Source organism: Thalassophryne amazonica, chromosome 7, assembly GCF_902500255.1.
Source record: "Thalassophryne amazonica chromosome 7, fThaAma1.1, whole genome shotgun sequence".
NCBI classification, from domain to species: Eukaryota; Metazoa; Chordata; class Actinopteri; order Batrachoidiformes; family Batrachoididae; genus Thalassophryne; species Thalassophryne amazonica.
The window spans coordinates 62,731,675-62,745,549 of record NC_047109.1 but is presented as its reverse complement, the minus strand read 5'-3'; the positions used below and the strand labels follow the sequence as shown (position 1 = coordinate 62,745,549).

Here is a 13,875-nt window from a genome sequence, read left to right as displayed (position 1 = left end):
CTCATAGGGCAAATAGATAGATAGACAGATATCCAGTTTCAACAAAAATGGGTCATTGGCTGCATTAAAAGCTTTATAAAACACAAGAAGCATCATAGGAGGCACGAAAATGAGACGTTATTGTCATTGCTTCACATTTACTCTGAAAATCACTCACTGTTTTTCTCTTGAGCAAAATGAGCGCAGGCAGGTTTGGCAGGAAAACAAACCATGACCCCCACCACCACCCCACCCACACACACACACACACACACACACACACACACACACACACACACACACACACAGTGTCGCTTCAGCAGCACTTCAGACACTGCAAAGGTGTTTTAATCTGCAAAAACACAGCTGACGTATTTGGTCGTTTATACCAAAAGTCTAATTTGCTGGAGGTGAAGTGTGATGGCAATGTCTAAATGAGAGGTTTCTAAATGAAGCAGAGCTGTAATTAGCACTAATAGCTCGTCAGCTGCATTGCCTCAAGGGGAAAGACATCTAGACCGAGGAGCAAAAAGCAGTTGGCTTTAGTTGGAGCAAATTCCTAATGATTCGGAAAGACCCAAATAGGATGGCATATCCATTACGTCTAAATACTAGCTCGATGATCAAAAGATGAAAAGGAATGATTGATCAAAGTTTGCGTTGGTTGTGGTGATGGACTGAAGGATATTTGTGCCATACCATGTGAGTGCTGTTTCATTCATAATGGAAAAATGATTATGCAGCATGTACTGCTGAAGAGTTGTTAATGACAAAATATGACACAAGTCAAGAGCAGAGAACTTAAAGTGAAGCTTAGCACACCACTTATTGTGTCACATAAATGCTCCTCTGACTTGTTCAAAGACTATAAACTGTTGCTTTGAGGCAGCTTTGCACACTGAGTTCTTATAATGGCCATGACAAGTAACTTCTAAGGAAAAAGAAATGATCTAACATTGTACCACTTTTGGTTTTGCTCCCATTTTGTATGAGATGAACTCAAAGATCTAAAACTTTTTCCACATACACAATATCACCGTTTCCCTCAAATATTGTTCACAAACCAGTCTAAATCTGTGATAGTGAGCACTTCTCCTTTGCTGAGATAATCCATCCCACCTCACAGGTGTGCCATATCAAGATGCTGATTAGACACCATGATTAGTGCACAGGTGTGCCTTAGACTGCCCACAATAAAAGGCCACTCTGAAAGGTGCAGTTTTATCACACAGCACAATGCCACAGATGTCGCAAGATTTGAGGGAGCCTGCAATTAGCATGCTGACAGCAGGAATGTCAACCAGAGCTGTTGCTCGTGTATTGAATGTTCATTTCTCTACCATAAGCCGTCTCCAAAGGTGTTTCAGAGAATTTGGCAGTACATCCAACCAGCCTCACAACCGCAGACCACGTTTAACCACACCAGCCCAGGACCTCCACATCCAGCATGTTCACCTCCAAGATCATCTGAGACCAGCCACTCGGACAGCTGCTGGAACAATCGGTTTGCATAACCAAAGAATTTCTGCACAAATTGTCAGAAACCGTCTCAGGGAAGCTCATCTGCATGCTCGTCGTCCTTATCGGGGTCTCGACCTGACTCCAGTTCGTCGTCGTAACCGACTTGAGTGGGCAAATGCTCACATTCACTGGCATTTGGCACGTTGGAGAGGTGTTCTCTTCACAGATGATGCGAAGGAGATGTGTTACACTGCATGAGGCAAATGGTGGTCACACCAGATACTGACTGGTATCCCCCCCAATAAAACAAAACTGCACCTTTCAGAGTAGCCTTTTACTGTGGGCAGTCTAAGGCACACCTGTGCACTAATCATGGTGTCTAATCAGCATCTTGATATGGCACACCTGTGAGGTGGGATGGATTATCTCAGCAAAGGAGAAGTGCTCACTATCACAGATTTAGACTGGTTTGTGAACAATATTTGAGGGAAATGGTGATATTGTGTATGTGGAAAAAGTTTTAGATCTTTGAGTTCATCTCATACAAAATGGGAGCAAAACCAAAAGTGTTGCGTTTATATTTTTGTTGAGTATATTAATAAAGTGCAGCTTGTGTGACGTGCCGTTATACATCATCACAGCGCCATTATACTCTGGTATCATCTCGCAATGTTTTTTTTTTTTAATTATTATTCATCATACATACATCTTCTACCGCTTAGTCTAATTAAGTGTTGCGGGGGGCTGGAGCCTATCCCAGCAGTCATAGAGCGTGAGGCGGGGTACACCCAGGACAGGACGCCAGTCTGTCGCAGGGCCACAAATAGACAAACAAACACAGACACACCCACACACACCTACGGACAATTTTAAAGAGTCCAATCCACCTAACCCGCATGTCTTTGGATGTGGGAGGAAAACGGCGCACCCGGAGGAAACCCACGGAAACACGGGGAGAACATGCAAACTCCACACAGAAAGGCCACGGGAATTGAACTCACGACCTTCTCGCTGTGAGGCAACAGTGCTAACCACTAATCCACCGTGCTGCCTATTATTCATCAGCCTTCATCATTAAGAATTGCAACATATCATATTGTGATCCATATCATATCACTTCAGGATGTGTATTGTCCCAGTCCAAAGGACACCATGTCCTCTTTGTACTGTTCTTTGAACCCTAATGAGAATTGAATTACATTGGCTGCATTCAGTCACCTGAGATTATTGCATCTCTATGCATCTATGGCAACTGACTAGAGTGGTATACATTCTGATTCCGGACACTGTAATCACAGTTCACGAAGAGTGAAACGCAGGCCACAAATGTACACCAAATCATTGCTAAATGTTTTGTTATAAAGCTATCAGTAAATTAGGTAATACCACAAAACCATGCAAAAACAAGAAAGGTAGGTTGGCAAAACGTAGCCAACAAAATAAATAATATCAGTTATCAAGTTGTTCACCAATGAATATGGCTTTTTACACCTTCGGCCTTCGGCCTCAGGGTGTATGGTTTTCTGAAGGGTGTAAAAACCCATATTCATTGGTGAACAACTTGATAACGATTTTATCATATACCTATAAATTACAAATGTTGTATGGTTTTCTTCAGGGTGTAAAAAGCCATATTCATTGGTGAACAACTTGATAACGATTTTATCATATACCTATAAATTATAAATGTTGTATGGTTTTCTTCAGGGTGTAAAAAGCCATATTCACTGGTGAACAACTTGATAACGATTTTATCATTTACCTATAAATTACAAATGTTGTATGGTTCTCTTCAGGGTGTAAAAAGCCATATTCATTGGTGAACAACTTGATAATGATTTTATCATATACAGTGGTCCCTCGTTTATCGCGGGAGTTACGTTCCAGAAATAACACGCGATAGGCAAAATCTGCGAAGTAGTCAGCATTATTTTTTACAATTATTATAGATGTTTTAAGGCTGTAAAACCCCTCACTACACACTTTATACACTTTTTCAAACAGGCATGAACATTTTCTCACTTTTCTCTCCTGTGTAAACACTCAAAGGTCAAACCTTAGTAGAAAAAAATAGGACGTTTTCCTATAAATAATTATGATGGCTTTTAGAACTAACAAATTTAATTTTAACGGTCAACCTACGAGGTTGGACATGTAAGAAATTATTAATAGTGACTCACCAGTATTTCAAGTTCCTCTGACCGCGCCTCTTTGTCGTGGCGCCGCTCCGCTGTCCAAATTGGCTGATTACTCGGGTGGTATGAAAAATATTACCTGTCCGCGAAAAGGGTGTATTGATATTTATTCTTTGGTGTTTTATTCAATCATATTGGCGTATCATTTATAGGTATATGATAAGTAATATTACTGTTAATAGTATTCTCCTAGTGTTAAGGAATATTTTTTCCCGGGATGTGGTCACTGGAACACAGTAAGAACAAGGTTGAGTGGATGCACGGTGTGATCATACCCCTAAAGCGACTCTCACAAGAAGGCGTGTGCGTGACATGTTAGTGGCAACCATTGGCATGCCTTTCCATTTTCTGCTGCTTCTTTGTCAGTGTTTTATCAACTTTGCCTCTGTTTTCTTCCATTTTATCATGGATTTGGAGTTTTTGAATAACCTGATACTTTCAGCCTGTCACACAGATGGCGTGTGTAAGGTGTGTGCATGGTGACTTAGTGGCGTGTAAAGGGCGACTCCGGGTGAAGTTGAGTGGTGAGTGTTTTGAACAAGTCCAAAACACTCGCCACACCATTGAAAGTGCCACCAACCATGGTGTGTGTGTGTGTGTGTGTGTGTGGTGAGTAGTAACATGTTTATGGTGGAGAGTGATGAGTACTGAGTGCATCTATAAACACCATGCACACACCTTCTGTGTGAGAGGGGTTTAATGTTTTAGCTGATTTTGAAATATGTGTGAAGATTGATACAAGCTGATGAAATCACCTTGCTAACCCATTATCCACTGGCTTTTAAATCCTTTCTTGCAGCCTGTGCACACCAAGGGATCTACCACTAACGGTCCAGTCCTGTGTCCTCCCCAAGGATTGCCAGGTAACCGGGTGGACGGACTGGGGCCCCTGCTCGAAAGCCTGCATCGACCCTGTGTTCCCAAGAGGCAATCGCACCCGGAGCAGACAAGTGGTGCAGTTCCCTGTGGGTGAGGGGGCAGAGTGCCCCCCTCTGGAAGAGACAGATTCGTGTGAACCTCAGGGGGATGACGTGCCGCCCTGTGCCACGTGAGTTCCTCTTAATAACTGGGGGCAGAGTGTAAACCCAACACAGAGGGTGCAGGAGGATTTGTAATTTAAATGACAATGTTGACTTGTTTTACAATGCCTAGGCTAACAATGGTGACACACTGTGCATAGAGAGAAGTAAGTCCTACATAGGCCCCGAGGCACATTGCTGGCAGTACTTATCTCTGAATTCCGGAGCTAAAAGCTTTTAACTCCTGCAGAATAGGACGCCAGTTTGATGTAGGTTCCTTCCAAGACAAAGCCAGTACCCGGCCAGGTGGACAGACACAATGTGGATTAAATGTCTTGTCCAAAGACACAGAAAAACAGTATGAGTGGGATTTGAAGTCAGGTTTCAAATTGGCAGGCCAGCTCTTTATCCCACTGAGCTAATTGTGAAGACAGAAAGAGAAATGAGCTTGTTAAGACTGTGCTCATAAAAACAGCTGAATCTTATTGTTTGTGTTCACCATAATTGATGTTCTACACAGCACAATTTCCAGTGTTACGTAATTAACTCTGAGGTTGTTAAATTTAAAGGAGTGGCTATACACCCAACCGTTGGTTCAATAAAGTAAATACGTGAGCATATGCGCCCAACCACAACCGACCAATAAGTGCACTTATAAGTTCACTTCCGGTTTCAACGCGGGGGGCGGATATTTTTCACTGGCTGTGGGAGGGTTTGCAGTCCACGAAGGGGCTGTGATCTAAAGTGGTTCTGTTTGGCTCGTCACACCCAAGGAACTGTGTCAAACTAACACCATCTTACAGGCAACAAGCAGCATTTTGTTCATAAAAACCGTTTTGTTGTCATTAACAGGCTTCCATTCAAAATACTTATGAAGTTTGTCTGCTCTCATCCATTGTGGTGTTTTTGTTTCGCAGTAATTAAAGATGCCGCCATTAAATGTATCAAAAATACACAGCTTTTCATGCCGCAATAGAGCCTTAAAAAAGTGGTGTAAAAAACATAGTTTCGATGCACAAAATGTGTCAAATACACAATCACAGTTGGGCAAATAAGGTAAGACATTAGCCTTTGTAAGGTAAGGTAAGGCGAATAGCCTTTGCCTAAATTTAATACAACAAAAAATGTATTTATGTACACACTTTTCAAAGTGTAAAATGAACAGGTTGGACACGTATGTTTTTAACACTAATTGTAATGACTGGAGTACAACTGGGGATCCCTGAGCAGAGAAACAGGCAGCAGGCAATTACAAAGTTCTTTATTCTGAGGCTGGGACAGACAAAGATCAAACACACAAAATAAGCAGTCCAGGAAACAACCAGCTCCCATACAGAAAAGACACTCAAGCAGGTCTGTTTTGCAAGCGGGAGGTCCAAACACAGGAGAACACCATACTGGGCACTAGAACAAAAAAGATGCTGGTAGACTTGGTATGATACACAAGATATTCTGAAACTAGACAGAGAGAGAGAGAGAGAGAGAGAGAGAGAGAGAGAGAGAGAGAGAGAGAGAGAGAGAGAGAGAGAGAGAGACTTTAATTAATACACTGGGGATGTAATCAGGGTAACAAGGGACCGGTGCTGGAGAACACAAGAAGAAAGCCACAGAAATGAGGAGGGAACATCATAATAAAACAGAAAGTGGCAGATTGAATGACCATGACACTGTTAGTGTTATCTGGAAAAATCTGAAGTACAAAATACTACAAACCTTTTCTGAGACGTATACTTTGGGAGGAAGATGGACAGATTTCACATTGACACATGACATGTACAACCTCAAATCAGAAATGTTGGGGCAGTATGGAAAATGTAAAGAAAAAAAGTCCTGCAAGGACCCTTACATTTAGCTTGACTTCGGTTTTATTGTAGACGGTATGAACACAAGATATTACATGTGTTGTGTGGTCACCTTCATTTCATTTATTTATATACATCCAATCCTACATTTCAGACCTACAACACTTTGCAAAAGAAGCTGGGATGTGAGCAATTGAGGGTTAGTAATGAGGTTTTATATATATTATTATTTTGATTAATTTATATATATATATATATATATATATATATAAATAAACATGTTTACAGCCCGGTACACAAAAACGGGTTTGGTGTCTTTCAATAGATTCTGCCTCTATGACAACTGTACGGGAAGTGAATTATTTGCTAATTATTTTCTAATGTCTTAAGCCTCATTTACAGGGCATAGCTGAATGAAGGAAAAAAGTCACAAAGTCACAAATCAAGAAAAGGTGGACGAATAATCCTGCACTTCTCCCATAACCGAAAAGCCTGCAAATCAAGAGCACAAAAAGGAAAGGAACAAAACCAAAACTAATGCAAGAAAAACGAAGCAAACGTAGACCTTGACACTTTAAATGAAATAAAAAAAAACCAAAACATTCACGATGACACGACTGACAGCAGGTATGAGCCCGAGCATAGCCAGCCCAGTAGGTGTGGGGTCTGGTTGTCTTGACAGCAGCGTGAGTGCACACGCAGGTCTCAAATGGTTGTAACGTGCGTAAATACGAGGGCTGTTCATAAAGTATAAGTCCTTTTTATTTTATTCAAAAACTATATGGATTTCATTCATATGTTTTTACGTCAGACATGCTTGAACCCTAATGCGCATGCGTGAGTTTTTCCACGACTGTCGGTGACGTCATTCGCCTGTGAGCACTCCTTGTGGGAGGAGTCGTCCAGCCCCTCGTCAGAATTCCTTTGTCTGAGAAGTTGCTGAGAGACTGGCGCTTTGTTTGATCAAAATTTTTTCTAAACCTGTGAGACACATCGAAGTGGTCACGGTTCGAAAAATTAAGCTGGTTTTCGTGAAAATTTTAACGGCTGATGAGAGATTTTGAGGTGATACTGTCGCTTTAAGGACTTCCCACGGTGCGAGATGTCGCGCAGCGCTCTCAGGCGCCGTCGTCAGCCTGTTTCAAGCTGAAAACCTCCACATTTCAGGCTCTATTGATCCAGGATGTCGTGAGAGAACAGAGAAGTTTCAGAAGAAGTCAGTTTCAGCATTTTATCCGGATATTCCACTGTTAAAGGAGATTTTTTTAATGAAAGACGTGCGGGCGGATTGCAGCGTCGGCTCGCAGCCGCCGCGACACTCCGCCACAGGAAAAACACCTCTGTTGGAAGCCTTATGGACAAGTTGGAACATGTCCAGCTGTTAAACAATTTCTCATATACTCACTCCACTGAAAGCCATCAAAAGCCGCCTTGATTTTACAAATGGTTATCAACACGGAGGTGTTTTTCCTGTGCCGCCGCACTGCGCCGGCTGCGTCCCGACGCGCGGACCCGTCCGCACGTCTTTCATTAAAAAAATCTCCTTTAACAGTGGAATATCCGGATAAAATGCTGAAACCGACTTCTTCTGAAACTTCTCTGTTCTCTCACGACGTCCTGGATCAATAGAGCCTGAAATGTGGAGGTTTTCAGCTTGAAACAGGCTGACGATGGCGCCTGAGAGCGCTGCATGACATCTCGCACCGTGGGAAGTCCTTAAAGCGACAGTATCGCCTCAAAATCTCTCATCAGCCGTTAAAATTTTCACCGAAAACCAGCTTAATTTTTCGAACCGTGTCCACTTCGATGTGTCTCACAGGTTTAGAAAAAATTTTGATCAAACAAAGCACCAGTCTCTCAGCAACTTCTCAGACAAAGGAATTCCGATGAGGGGCTGGAGGACTCCTCCCACAAGGAGTGCTCACAGGCGAATGACGTCACCGACAGGCGTGGAAAAACTCACGTATGCGCACGAGGGTTCAAGCATGTCTGACGTAAAAACATATGAATGAAATCCATATAGTTTTTGAAAAAAATAAAAAGGACCTATACTTTATGGACAGCCCTCGTAGTTCCAGTAGTTGATAAAACATTCTTGCCACAATTGTTTCTGTATGAAAGCGCTGTTTTTCGTCCCACACATGGACGAGTCATCAGCGACACAAGGATGTTATGTGCAGCTTGTCGGAGCTTTATATATATACGAGGTCTGTTACAAAAGAAACCGACCTTTTTATTTAAAAAAAAAAACTATATGGATTTGAATCACGTGCGATTATGTCAGACAAGCTTGAACCCTCGTGTGCATGCGTGAGTTTTTTCACGCCTGTCGGTTGCGTCATTCGCCTGTGGGCAGGCTTTGAGTGAGCACTGGTCCACCCCCCTCGTTGGAATTCCTTTGTCGGACTTCTTCCTGAGAGACTGGCGCTTTGCTTGATCAAAATTTTTTCAGAAACTGTGAGACACATCCAAGTGGACACCATTCGAGAAATTCAGACGGTTTTCGGTGAAAATTTTAACGGCTGATGAGAGATTATGTAGTGTTACTGTTGCTTTAAGGACTGCCCATGGAGCCGGACGGATTCGCGTGTTGGCACCCAGCCGCTCATGGCGCGGCGCCACAGCAAAACACCTCCGTGTTGATAACCATTTGTAAGATTCAGGCGGTTTTCGATGGCTTTCAGTCGAGTGAGTATCCGAGAAATTGTTTAACAGCTGGGCATGTTCAAACTTGTCCTGTAATGCTTCCAACAGAGGTGTTTTGCTGTGGCGCCGCGCGATGAGCGGCTGGGTGCCGACGCGCGAATCCGTCCACACGTCTTTCATTACAAAATCTCCTTTAACAGTGGAATGTCCGGATAAACTGCTGATCCCGAGCTCTTCTGAAACTTCTCTGTTCTCTCACGACATCCTGGGTCAACAGAGACTTAAATTTGGAAGTTTTCAGCTTGAAACAGGCTGATGACGGCGGCTCGGGGCGCGGCGCGCCGTCCGGCTCCGTGGGCAGTCCTTAAAGCGACAGTAACACTCCATAATCTCTCATCAGCCGTTAAAATTTTCACAGAAAACCATCTGAATTTCTCGAATGGTGTCCACTTGGATGTGTCTCACAGTTTCTGAAAAAATTTTGATCAAGCAAAGCGCCAGTCTCTCAGGAAGAAGTCAGACAAAGGAATTCCGACGAGGGGGTGGACCAGTGCTCACTCAAAGCCTGCCCACAGGCGAATGACGCAACCGACAGGTGTGAAAAAACTCACGCATGCGCACGAGGGTTCAAGCTTGTCTGACGTAATCGCACGTGATTCAAATCCATGTAGTTTTTAAAAAAAATAAAAAGGTTGGTTTCTTTTCTAATAGACCTCGTGTATATATACACACTCAACAAAAATATAAACGCAACACTTTTGGTTTTGCTCCCATTTTGTATGAGATGAACTCAAAGATCTAAAACTTTTTCCACATACACAATATCACCATTTCCCTCAAATATTATTCACAAACCAGTCTAAATCTGTGATAGTGAGCACTTTTCCTTTGCTGAGATAATCCATCCCACCTCACAGGTGTGCCATATCAAGATGCTGATTAGACACCATGATTAGTGCACAGGTGTGCCTTAGACTGCCCACAATAAAAGGCCACTCTGAAAGGTGCAGTTTTATCACACAGCACAATGCCACAGATGTCGCAAGATTTGAGGGAGCGTGCAATTGGCATGCTGACAGCAGGAATGTCAACCAGAGCTGTTGCTCATGTATTGAATGTTCATTTCTCTACCATAAACCATCTCCAAAGGCGTTTCAGAGAATTTGGCAGTACATCCAACCAGCCTCACAACCGCAGACCACGTGTAACCACACCAGCCCAGGACCTCCACATCCAGCGGTTCACCTCCAAGATCGTCTGAGACCAGCCACTCGGACAGCTGCTGAAACAATCGGTTTGCATAACCAAAGAATTTCTGCACAAACTGTCAGAAACCGTCTCAGGGAAGCTCATCTGCATGCTCGTCATCCTCATCGGGGTCTCGACCTGACTCCAGTTCGTCGTCATAACCGACTTGAGTGGGCAAATGCTCACATTCGCTGGCGTTTGGCACGCTGGAAAGGTCTTCTCTTCACGGATGAATCCCGGTTCACACTGTTCAGGGCAGATGGCAGACAGCGTGTGTGGCATCGTGTGGGTGAGCGGTTTTCTGATGTCAATGTTGTGGATCGAGTGGCCCATGGTGGCGGTGGGGTTATGGTATGGGCAGGCGTCTGTTATGGACAAAGAAAACAGGTGCATTTTATTGATGGCATTTTGAATGCACAGAGATACCGTGACGAGATCCTGAGGCCCATTGTTGTGCCAATCCAAGAACATCACCTCATGTTGCAGCGGGATAATGCATGGCCCCATGTTGCAAGGATCTGTACACAGTACTTGGAAGCTGAAAATGTCCCAGTTCTTGCATGGCCGACATACTCACTGGACCCATTGAGCATGATTGGGATGCTCTGGACCGGCGTATACGACAGCGTGTACCAGTTCCTGCCAATATCCAGCAACTTCGCACAGCCATTGAAGAGGAGTGGACCAACATTCCACAGGCCACAATTGACAACCTGATCAACTCTATGCAAAGGAGATGTGTTGCACTGCATGAGGCAAATGGTGGTCACACCAGATACTGACTGGTATCCCCCCCCCCCCCAATAAAACTAAACTGCACCTTTCAGAGTGGCCTTTTATTGTGGACAGTCTAAGGCACACCTGTGCACTAATCGTGGTGTCTAATCAGCATCTTGATATGGCACACCTGTGAGGTGGGATGGATTATCTCAGCAAAGGAGAAGTGCTCGCTATCACAGATTTAGACTGGTTTGTGAACAATATTTGAGGGAAATGGTGATATTGTGTATGTGGAAAAAGTTTTAGATCTTTGAGTTCATCTCATACAAAATGGGAGCAAAACCAAAAGTGTTGCGTTTATATTTTTGTTGAGTGTAATTGTATAAGGATGTACAGTCTATGCTAGGAGTTTTTTCAGATGAGCTGTCCATGGTGCTGATCAGCTGTGGAACACATGATGTTCTGCAATGTGAAGCATTTAAATGTCAGCGTAGGGGAAAAAAAAAACAGAATAACAGCACATATGTAAATGCTGCAATCAATGTGTGATACAGAGCTTAATGTAAGGTGGGCAGTTTAACTGTCTCTAGGTTTTTTATTATTATTATTTATTTATGTATTTTTAACTGTGGCCGGCTGCGAGCACCGACGGAAGTGGGTCCAGGACGCAGTGCCCCGGGGGAACCAGGAGAAAAGGGGCAGCGGAAGTGCACAGGGGCCAGGAAAGGCAGCCCCCAGAGCCACCGGGCAGTACAGCAAACCAACAGGGGAGCAGCCCGATGGCGCCGGAACGCACCCTCGACACCACCCCTCCCCACAGAGGTGCAGAGAGCAGCCCCATACCCAAGGGAAGTGCACAGGGTGCCGGCATAGGCCCACCAATAGGGGGAGCCCCAGAACCACACCACCAGGGCCAAGGCCCCCGAGGGCAGGAGCGAGCGGCGGCAAGGACGGGGATCAAAGGAGCCACCGCAACCGAATCCAAAGCACAAGTTAGGAACCACCGAGCCAGACAAGAGGCGAGGCCCAACCCTGGGGCCAGGAAGAGCACAAGGCCCCCCAACAGCCAGGCCCCCAGCGCAGCCAGCAGGGCCCCTCACCCCGGATCCCACCCGAAAGCCCATGATCAGGAGACCGCCCGAGCGAGAGCGGGGCCCATCCCACGGAGACCACAGCCTCCATCCCCCCAGCAGCCGCCAACCCCCCAGTACCAACCCCCTGCGCATGCGTCTGACAAGGACTCTGAGTCTGACTCTCTACACCCAAAGCAATCAAAGGGAATAATGTTATTATTAACCACAGATAACAAATTAAAACCTCTTAAATCATTCTAAAGTCAGTTTTAAGCAGAAACAAGGCGATAACGGTTGAAATGCTGCTGATGCTCCGAAATGATGTACTAGGTACAGCAGCACATCAGACTCAGACGTGCTGCTGTGGTGCTCTGAATGACCCCTTGTCTTTTATTATGAAATAATGCTGAATTTATGTGGAAATGATTGTTGTACAAAAGCTTCAGATATCTGTCGCTGAGATAGATGATGACTGGAGTGCAGTTTTAAGGAGAAACGAGGTGATAATCGGTGAATTGCTGCCAACGCTCAGAAATCACACTGCTGATGCACCGAAATGATGCATGCGCAGTGACAGCAGGGTGGACCGATTTTTTAGGGGGGACTGTTAGGACAGCGACACTGGGTTATAATAATAATAATAATAATTAGCAAAAGATAACTAACCACTTATTGCTGTCACTCAGATTGTCCACCAGCTTTGTGTTGGTGATGTCATCAGTGCCTTCTGGTGGAAAATATGTGCAATGTGTATGAATTTTATACAAAAAATATAAACACATATATACAAAGTTTTGTGAGTGACTTTTGTCATACGTTTGACTGCAAATTTTCCACAAGAAAAGGCTGAATAGTAAAACATGAAAATATAGCTTACTTAGAAATCATCGACAAAGTAAATAAACTGCTGTGTCTCTGCTTTGTCTGGGAGTATGCGCTGGTGCTGTGCCTGGTCTAATTCACAGATATATTTAAGTATGTAAATGGAGGATAAATGAGCACCACCGATTGGCTCTTTGTAACCTCTTCGTCCTTCACTGGGCGGCCAGTGAAATTCATCATACAGAAGACAAGCAATTTAACAAATCTGGCAACATTATCCACCACTTCAGCACTCAACCTTTTTTTACAAACTCTTCCAAGCGTTACTGCAAATGGGTTTTTACTGTCTGGTGTATCACTTACAATTCTTGCTGGCACGTTAAAGTGAAGGGTGAAGAGTGGTTTACAAGGAAGTGAGCAAACAAAATTTGTTCCAGCACATTTTGAATGTACTATACTTAGAGCTGCACTCTGACATGACATTACACCCACACACATCTTTCCCTCCTGCCTTTCAGCTCTCCTCTTCCGTGTCCTCTTCTTTTCCAGTTACACGTGGAGAACCACAGAGTGGAGTGACTGTCGAGTCGACCTTCTGCTCAGCCAACAGGACCGTCGGCGGAGCAACCTAACAGGGCTGTGTGGGGGAGGCATGCAGACCAGAGAGGTTTATTGTGTCCAAGCCAATGCGGAGCTCCTATTGTACCTCAACAACCTCAGAGACAAGGAAAAAGGTGAAAAGGAAAAATAAATGTTGAGCCTAAATATGGTTGTTGGTCTGCATGTTTTCTTCATCTCTAAATGGACTAAATGGTAAACTGACTGCATTTATATAGCACTTTCCCATCTGTATCAGATGCTCAAAGCGCTTTACAAATAATGCCTCACATTCACCCCAGTGTGAGGGTGC

At 44.1% G+C, this 13,875-nt stretch overlaps 1 protein-coding gene across 5 annotated transcripts in view; it reads left to right on the top strand.

Moving 5' to 3' along the window:
• LOC117514031 (thrombospondin type-1 domain-containing protein 7A) overlaps window positions 1-13,875 on the top strand; it is a 602,038-nt gene that overhangs the window by 204,250 nt on the left and 383,913 nt on the right. For all 5 annotated transcript variants that reach the window (XM_034174316.1, XM_034174317.1, XM_034174314.1 and 2 more), the window contains exons 3-4: window positions 4,435-4,683; window positions 13,515-13,699. In XM_034174316.1, the coding sequence (XP_034030207.1) occupies window positions 4,435-4,683; window positions 13,515-13,699 (434 nt within the window). The remainder of the gene's footprint in view (window positions 1-4,434; window positions 4,684-13,514; window positions 13,700-13,875) is intronic.